General features: G+C 38.4%; 1 protein-coding gene across 1 annotated transcript in view; it reads left to right on the top strand.

Annotated features, from left to right (window-relative positions):
- The first annotated feature begins 228 nt into the window (after positions 1-228).
- sppl3 (signal peptide peptidase 3) overlaps positions 229-9,574 on the top strand; it is a 56,801-nt gene continuing 47,455 nt past the window's right edge. The window contains exon 1 of the mRNA XM_039771695.1: positions 229-710. Within this exon, the coding sequence (XP_039627629.1) occupies positions 688-710 (23 nt within the window). The 5' untranslated portion in view covers positions 229-687. The remainder of the gene's footprint in view (positions 711-9,574) is intronic.

Raw genomic sequence — 9,574 nt, 5'->3', positions numbered from 1 at the left:
AACCATTTGATAAAACATATCGAATACATGTGGTTGATTTTTTTTTTCTTCCATTTTCTCGTTTTCAACGTGGTCACCGCTCTAAAGCACTCGGACTTTACCACTACCGACTAACTAAGAGGTGGGTCGCGGGAGCGCGCACGTTATCTGACTGCGTGCCTCACGTTCGGGTTCTTCCGATCGGCGCGGCGCGCACACACGCAGACGCTCCTAGCACCTCGCACGCACCAATACCAACAGCATAGTCCCCCACTGGATAGCGCGCCGCCTACAGCAGCACCACTTCACCGGCCATTGAAAACAAAGCTGCGCGGCTTTGCGGGATCCCGTACAAAACAACGATTAAACGGAGAAGAAAACACAGGAAAGACATGGATTTAAATCGACTGTAAGACGCCGAGAGTCCCGAGCTTCTCGTCGCGGATACTGCGACACGACGGGAGCCGAAGGGACGCAGAGAAAAAAAACAACAACAACAACAGCAGCAGACACAAGGGCTTTTTCCTCTTTTCTTCATTTTTTGTTTTTGCGAGCAGCAGCGCCATGTTGTTGTCGAAAAACTGGAATTAAATAACAGAATCTCGGTTAAAACGGGTTTATTTCCAAAGATACGTAAGAAAACCCCCTCCCTCCCTCCCTTGTACTCACACCCTGCCTGCAGCCGTAGAGCTCGTCTCCCTCGGTGACATGGCGGAGCAAACTTATTCCTGGTAAGCTCGTTTTTTATTATCATTTTAATTTACAGTCGCGGCTACTTTTCATCAATAAAAATCTCGCTCGGTACGACAGGAAAGTGCTTCTTGACTGAACTGGTCGGCCGGCCAGTTTGAGAGGAGAGTGCCAGGGCCCAGCGAAAGGTTGCATTGCTAAGGCTCGAATGTGAAGGTGAATGGGTTCACAACTTCGATGAAACGAAAGGCAGGCTGGAACTCGTATATGCAGTGCAATGGAAATGCCAAGGCGTGCTGACTGTGTCGCCCGGCCATGTATGTGGAAGGTTTGTCGTGGTAGCAGCGAAAAGATGGTGGCTTTGATAGTAGGTGGACAGGCTGCCGAAGGAAGGCCTCCACATCCCCGGCATTATGTTGGAGTTGAATGGCCGAGCAGAGGCGCCCCCTGCGACTATCCGAGGGAAAGGGTGACCCTGCATGGTGGCAGTTAGCAGGCTGCGACCAGTGTGATGAGAATGGTTAACGATTCTCATAGGGCCACCAGTTAGCGCTTACTGGACACATTTCAACCAGCCACGGCTTTATTTCCTGTAGTTTGATTGAACTCCCCTCAGTTTACTTATCGCCCCCAAGCGTGTTTCGTGTAGTATAAGGTTGTGTACCATATTATGTCATGAGTTCCTTTCTCTGTTTTGTCGTGCTTTCCAAACTTATTGAAACATTTGTTCCTAAAAATGCAAATTACTGCTTTTGTCAATGTACAAATTTTGTTATATTCTTAGGTGTGTTTTTTTAAATGTATATGATTATTCATTTTATTCCCATTATAGTTGTTTTGGCACGAAGGAAACATGCTTAAAATTTTCCACATGTTCCACTTCTAAGCAAATGTGTTACTGAAATTATTAATAATTCCAGCCGCATACTTTATTAAAACCCATCAACTTCCAGTGTCTGGGTTTAATGTTGTGTTAGAAAAGTAAATGGGGGTCTGTTAAACTAGTGCATCAAAACAGTATTGTTTGATGAAAGAAGGTTTAATCTTGTGGGCCTCTAAGCTGGCACAGTAGAAGAAAGTCCGAGTCAGCGCAAGATACCCTAATTTGAGGTGTTGATAAATTTAATGACTTGCCTCATGAAGTAGAAGTATAAAATAAATAATATTTGAAATATTAAAATGTGTGCTTCAATTTAAGTGAAGTATAAATATTCTCAGTTATAATAGAACTTTGTCAATTTTCACTGTCTGATAGAAGGCTAGATCCCTAGTAAAATGTCAAAACAACATATTCGTAACCAATAAATTAGAAGTGGTCTGAAACAATACCCCACATGTTTATATTTGAACCTTGCCATTTGCAACCTGAAAGTCGCCCTTAGAGGGCTATAGATGTGGGGAGCATGAGCTGATGCCACATTGCTGCACCCACTACACGACGAACCACCTGAATTGGGAACCAAATGTAGCGTGCAACACCTCAACACCACAATGGAACAGTGTGAGGTTTTTTATGGTGGCTGGAATGCCAATCCTGCCACCAAACTGAGCTCCAAGGGTCTGATATGGTATGCACACTGCCAAGTCCTTCTGATCATTTTTGTTAAAAGACATCTATTGGTTTGGTCTGTATCATAATGGTGTGATTTCCTCTGCAAAACATGGTCATAAATGGCCAATAAATTAAGCTTTTTTTGGTCAAGAGGACCAACATGTTTGAGAGAACCCCGAAAAACTCAAAAGCTTGCATAACTACATGTCAAGACCTGTGAAATTTTATATCATATGTGGGGGTGTTCTCATACTGGTGAGTCAGTGGTAGACAAAAAGCCAAAGTAATTTCAAAGTGTTCATAAATAATTCTTATCAACACAATTTAGTGTTAGTATCCAAAAAAATACAGCTAAAGCAGCACAAGAATGATTTGAAGTTAATCTTTTCAAGCTGAACTGGTCAATTTGAATCTTGTGTAATACTGTTGGAGTAGGCCTTTGGTGAACTTGATGCTTGTTGGTCACTTTTTTGGGTGATGAAGCACAATTACGTTAATGATAGTAGTCAAAACATATCCTGAAAGATTCATGGCGGCAAAGACATCTCTAGGAATATTGATGGATATTTCTTGGTGATTATCAACCTTTTATCTCTAATTCATTTGAAATGATGGAATTAGTTTCTTGTAAACATTATGAATCCAATTAAATAAGCTTTCTCTAGTTGTTATACAATTTAGTGTAATCAATATTTTTATTGCTGTAGTGCTTTCTCTGTGCAGAAATTTTTTTTTTCTAACTCTTGTGTAACCTTTTCTTCTTAATCGGTTGCCATTAGTATTGTCCTACTATTATTCAGTGTGGCATTGGACTTTAAACCATGAGGTTGTGGGATTTGCACCTACTATTGACATAGTGTGACCATAATCAAGTCACTTCACCTGCCTGTGCTACTATTGGAAGAGCAAATGTAACCGATTGCGTCTCTCGGATGTTGTATGTTACCTTGGGTAAAGGTATCAACCAAATAATGAATAATAAATTACAAAAAGTTATTTTAAATTATACAACCTTATTCCCTTCTATTTATTTACATTCTTGTATCATGTTTCTTGTACAGTTATTTTTATCTAGGCTAAAAGCAATATTTGTAGTTAGCCCCAGGCCTTTGTTTAAAATTAGCTTAAATTGCCATTTAGATAGGTTCCAAAGGCAGTGTTAGTCACATTAAGGTGTTGCTGATCAACCAGTTGATGCTATAGCAGAAACTAAACTTGTGATTCAAGTATGCATTAAAATAACGTTTCAACTTTGATTTCTAAAACTGGATAAAATGTACTTTATGGTGGGCTTTTCATTATCATTAGTGTGGGTGTAGTGTTGCCTTCAGTTTCAAAATTTAAGTACCTTCTCATTAAATGATGTTTGTGAATTGAAATGATGCAGTATTTGTACACATTCTGAAATGTATTGATATCCTGGTTTACTGCTTGTCTAGTGCTTTTTGCTGCAGGAATATACTTGGACTCTCCTTGATTTAAGGTTTTTTTTTATAATTTGAAGAAGCATGACATTTGCCACCTCTAAACTTTTGTGTTTCAGTTTTATATTAATCTGCCATTTTTGTGCAGTTGTGCAATAACCCTGGTTTCCTCCTAACCTACTTCCATGTCATTTAGTTTATCTGAACTTGTTGCCTTCTATGTGCAAATTAGTGCCCTTGGTATTCTGAGTATTAGTGGAAGGCAGATTCCAGCAGGCAATGAATATTAATCAACCCCCACAATCTGGAGAATGAATCTTCATTTTAAATGGGTTCATATGTCTCTTTGTCTCAAGTCTCTCTGAGTCTGTTTACGTTGTGTGCTGCAAGGATATAATGATTTTTGTAGGCAGTATATTTTGGTTCATTTGCTTTTCCAAAAGTTATTAAAATGTTTTTGTATAATGTATTGAATGATTCCCATAAGTATGTTTCAAAATTGCTTGTCTGTCAGCTTACTATTTTAAAGCCGTGTTAAACTTTTTTTTGTCATTTTATTAACTGAATGCTACAGCCTTTTGTTCTTTTGCACATAGGCTTACAAATTACGTGCCAAGTTAGGTTACGTTCTGATTCACTCCTTAAATACGCTTGTTAAAACTTGATTTTTGTACTCTCACAGTTTGGCACAGGATAGTTGGTAGTTAGCTAGCTTATAATTGGAAAATTATTTAGGCCTGTAGCACTGTTAAGTCCGTATGGCTTTTTTTTTCTTTTTGAAGAGTTTGAATTGTATGATTGTTAAATATTTGTTACATTGTTCGTAGGCATGCAACCAGGGTGACCATCGGAAGAAAAGCAGATTGAAAATGAAGTAAAGGCATATTGTGTTTTTTAATCTTTATTTTTATTGTTTTATATGCTCACTTTGTTTGCTTGTTATGTACTGTGTTGGGAGCCAGCATTTTTGCATTGGTACCATCCCAGTGTGCAGTTATCTTAACCTTACAATAGGTGATGTTTGTGCTTTTTGAAATGGGTGAATTTGTTTTTTTTAATGGAGAATGATAAATCTAGTTTGAATACTTCTCACTCACAGCATTTCTTCGTGCATTAGTTGATTGCAAGGACCTTTGAGCCTCCACCAGTGGCCCCTTTAAGATATTCATTTTTAGTCTTGTCACAATGTGTTGCTTTTTATTTTAATTAGGCTAAACTATAGTAATTAGAGTGGGGAAAAAGTTATTTTTATTGCTAAGTGGTGTTAGGTCTTGTGTAAAAACTTGAACCAGTAAAAAATACCATATATTGATTTATCAGCCCTGCTTACTTGTTCTCACGCATGTCAAAGGTACAATTCCACTTTCTGCCTGCCTCTGTTTATTTATCCTTTAAATACTCCTTGTTTGTCTGGACTGGCAGCATGATGTCAATTCATCTGGCATGCTCAAAAATCCTTTAGCCTTGTGCCGCCCAACCTTTATGCAGCACCTAATTGTAGATGGAGATGCAACAATTATGGTCCTGCTAGTATAAACTGTAATTTCATCTTCACAATCAATGCCTGAACTTGCATTTTTCTGCTAGGTACACCTTTTGTGTACTTATCCCATTCATTACTTTCTAGATCTTTTAGACCTTAATCAGAAAGTAGAGTGGTAAATAGTGAGTGTAGCATAAAGTAGGGGACAACATAGGAACTTCATATATAACTGTTATTTTTAAAATATGAATTAGCTCAATCTGGTAAACTAGTTATATTCTAGGCTTTTTAAAATTCTTCTTTAGTTTTTGCTTTGGTTTCGTGTAGTCTTTTGAAGGTGTCTTTTCAATTCTTCCTCATGTACCTAATTTTTATGTGCTGCCGTTCTTGGTAGGACAAAGATTCTGCTTGCACAGAAATATAATTTATGCTTGGAAAGAATTATTAAGCCATTTGGAGACAAATTTAGATTGATGTTCTTGAGTGGTAAATAACATTTAATTGAGAATTGTGCACAATCTTTATTATTATACCATCTTTTTTTTTGCAAATTTTAAAATTATTTTTTTTCCCTCATTAAATTTTTTTTTCTGGATTTCCTCTTTAGTTAATCTTTAGATAAAATTTATCACCTTCATTTGATGTTGCTGTGATATCACATTTTTAGAAGAAATATTGATAAGATTAAAAAAAAAATGCTGTTTGCATACAAAGTCGGTCTCTGGGCTTTGGATGCTCTGTGTTTACACAGTCAATGAACAGTTACTTAACAAGTACACAGTGGCCATACATGTGGAAAAGTGGTTTAAATTTATGTTGTAAATTTCAAGGTAGGCAGCACAATGGCGCAGTGGTAACGCTGCTGCCTCGCGGTTAGGAGATTCAGGTTTGCTTCCTGGGTCTTCCCTGCGTGGCGTTTGCATGTTCTCCCCGTGTCTGCGTGGGTTTCCTCCGGGTGCTCTGGTTTCCTCCCACAGTCCAAAGAAATGCAGGTTAGGTGCATTGGCGATCCTAAATTGTCCCTAGTGTGTGCTTGGTGTGTGAGAGTGTTTGTGTGTGCCCTGCGGTGGGCTGGCGCACTGCCTGGGGTTTGTTTCCTGCCTTGCACCCTGTGTTGGCTAGAATTGGCTCGAGTAGAGCCACGTGACCCTGTAGTTAAGATATAGTGGGTATGATGATGTAAATTGGGATGTATGTAAATTTCAAGACCATGAAAATGAAATGTAAAGAACATTCCAAAAAGGTTAGACAAAAAAATAATACATAAATTGGGAAAAGAATACAAAGCAATATTGACGTGTTTGGATAGGCCACAAGGCACTGTTGGTCCATTTCTCAGGAATTGGAGGCTATGTTAGACCCCACAGATCCTGTGTAGAAAAGGTCTTCACTTAAGTCTCCGTGCAAAGAAGCCATGAAGACAGCCATAAGGAGGCAAGCAGTCATTCTGAATGAGCTACAGAATACAATAGCTGAGACTGGAATAAAGGGGTTTCTAGTTAACCATATTTGGAGGTCTGCTTACTACTGGCTTGTATGAGAGGGTGGCACATAATAAGCCATTATTTGCCAAGAGCCACATCAAAGTATGTCTTGGGGGATTGCCAAGAAGCACACTGATGTATAATGTTAATGTAACACTGTCCATGCTTCAAAAACCACCTTATGGTATACTGTACATCTTATTTTAATAGAAGCAGTGATAGATGGTAGAAAATGCAAGCTAATACTACAAAAGAGTCAGTTGAAGTGTGGAACATGAAGAAAAACTTGGAGCTTTCAGCAAAAGTTAATATTCCAGCAGGCAAATCTTGAACACAAAGCCAAAGTAATTTTGTGGTGGCTTAAGAACAAAAATTGAATATTGTATAGTTTCCTACTGAAAGCCTCGATTCCATATTCCAATTGAGAATATATGGTCATCCAACTTACTTGAAGATCCTTGTGCCAATGTATCTGAAACAATGGGTCAAAATGACAGTGTGCAGACCTGGTGCAATTCTTTTAAGTTATTGCTACATTCTCTGGCTCTGTCAAATATTAATATGGAGCTGATTGCCAATAAAATGGCATATTTTTTCAAACATAAAGAAATGTTGCTTAAAAGTTTTGAGTTTGTGCTTGTAAAATATTATACAACACCACATTTCAGTGTAGGTTTTGTTATTCCATAAAAATAGAAAATTAGTCAAGCATATAAGTATTGTTTTATGTGAAATATCCATGTTCTTGAAGGACCTATTAATATGTAAGAATTGGAACTATCACGATCAAGTGTTTTAATTAGGAAATCTTCATACTTTATAGACTTGCTTTCATAACTTTTTGGAAATGTGTTACACCATTTGCTAATATACTGATAGAATGTGTGAAAGACACGTGCATGGACTGACTGGTGGGAAAGAGAGGATGTTATGGAGAGATGAACTGAGCAGACATGACTAAATGGTAAGAAATTCAGGTGTTTTTGTCATTTATCATTATTTAACCTTTCCATATTTCCTGTACTGTGAATGTGTTTGGCTTACATAGGAGTAAAATAGGTAATAATTAGCCAGACTGTCTCTGTTTACAGTTAATCGGGAACAAGAAAACAGAACTTGAGATACCCATGTCTTTATTTATGCAAGGGTTAAGTTCCTGGAAAATATATAAGAATTTCAGAAGCTTAAAAAAGTTTTCCTATTTGTTCATCAAGAAGCATGAAGCTAAGTTTGATATGGTGCGTTTTTGGACAGAATCACATCTGGGGAGGCCTCCGAGATTAGTGTGCAACCATGCAGATAAGATGACAATTTTGTCTAAAATTGAAATTATATGAGGGAACAAAGGAGAGCCATTTTCTCAAGTTTCAGGATTTCCTAATTGTTCTTAAAGATAACAGACTGACTTTAGTTAAGAGACAAACATAAACCAACAGTGATGCATGCCTAAATGTCCTTTATGCCAGTTGCTGAAAACCTATAGGGCACCTGAACAATTCTTTTGGATACAAGCCCTTTAATGAATGCAGATTTAGTAATCTTAATTTTTTTTTTGTTACATTCTGTAGTTTTATTATCTCTTGTATATTCACTCCTAATTGACCTTTTCAAGTACAGCTGTCAAAGGTTATCCCAGCAGTACTGAAAATATGGGGTGTTATGTATGTAGGTGTTTGTATTCATGGATATACAGGTGCCGGTCATAAAATTAGAATATCATGACAAAGTTGATTTATTTCATTAATTCCATTCAAAAAGTGAAACTTGTATATTAGATTCATTCATTACACACGGACTGATGTATTTCAAATGTTTATTTCTTTTAATTTTGATGATTATAACTGACAACTAATGAAAGTCCCAAATTCAGTATCTTGGAAAATTATATCAATTAAGACAAATGCAAAAAAAGGATTTTTAGAAATGTTGGACAACTGAAAGGTATGAACATGAAAAGTATGAGCATGTACAGCACTCAATATTTAGTTGGGGCTCCTTTGGCCTGGATTACTGCAGCAATGCGGCATGGCATGGAGTCGATCAGTCTGTGGCACTGCTCAGGTGTTATGAGAGCCCATGTTGCTCTGATAGTGGCCTTCAGCTCTTCTGAATTGTTGGGTCTGGCGTATTGCATCTTCCTCTTCACAATACCCATAGATTTTCTATGGGGTTAAGGTCAGGCAAGTTTGCTGGCCAATCAAGAACAGGGATACCATGGTCCTTAAACCAGGTACTGGTGGCTTTGGCACTGTGTGCAGGTGCCAGGTCCTGTTTGAAAATGAAATCTGCATCTTCATAAAGTTCGTTAGAAGCATGAAGTGCTCTAAAACTTCCTGGTAGACGGCTGCGTTGACCTTGGACCTTAGGAAACACTATGGACCAACACCAGCAGATGACATGGCACCCCAAACCATCACTGACTGTGGAAACTTTACACTGGACCTCACGCAACATGGATTCTGTGCCTCTCCTCTCTTCTTCCAGACTCTGGGACCTTGATTTCCAAAGGAAATGCAAAATTTACTTTCATCAGAGAACATAACTTTGGACCACTCAGCAGCAGTTTTGTCTTTAGCCCAGGCGAGACGCTTCTGATGCTAACTCTTGTTCAAGAGTGGCTTGACACAAGGAATGCGACAGCTGAAACCCATGTCTTGCATACGTCTGTGCGTGGTGGTTCTTGAAGCACTGACTCCAGCTGCAGTCCACTCTTTGTGAATCTCCCCCACAGTTTTAAATGGGTTTTGTTTCACAATCCTCTCCAGGGTGCGGTTATCCCTATTGCTTGTAAACTTTTTCTACCACATCTTGTCCTTCCCTTCGCCTCTCTATTAATGTGCTTGGACACAGAGCTCTGTGAACAGCCAGCCTCTTTAGCAATGACCTTTTGTGTCTTGCCCTCCTTGTGCAAGGTGTCAATGGTCGTCTTTTGGACAACTGTCAAGTCAGCAGTCTTCCCCAT

Source organism: Polypterus senegalus, chromosome 12, assembly GCF_016835505.1.
Source record: "Polypterus senegalus isolate Bchr_013 chromosome 12, ASM1683550v1, whole genome shotgun sequence".
Taxonomy (NCBI): domain Eukaryota; kingdom Metazoa; phylum Chordata; class Cladistia; order Polypteriformes; family Polypteridae; genus Polypterus; species Polypterus senegalus.
This window is presented reverse-complemented; position numbering and strand designations above follow the sequence as displayed.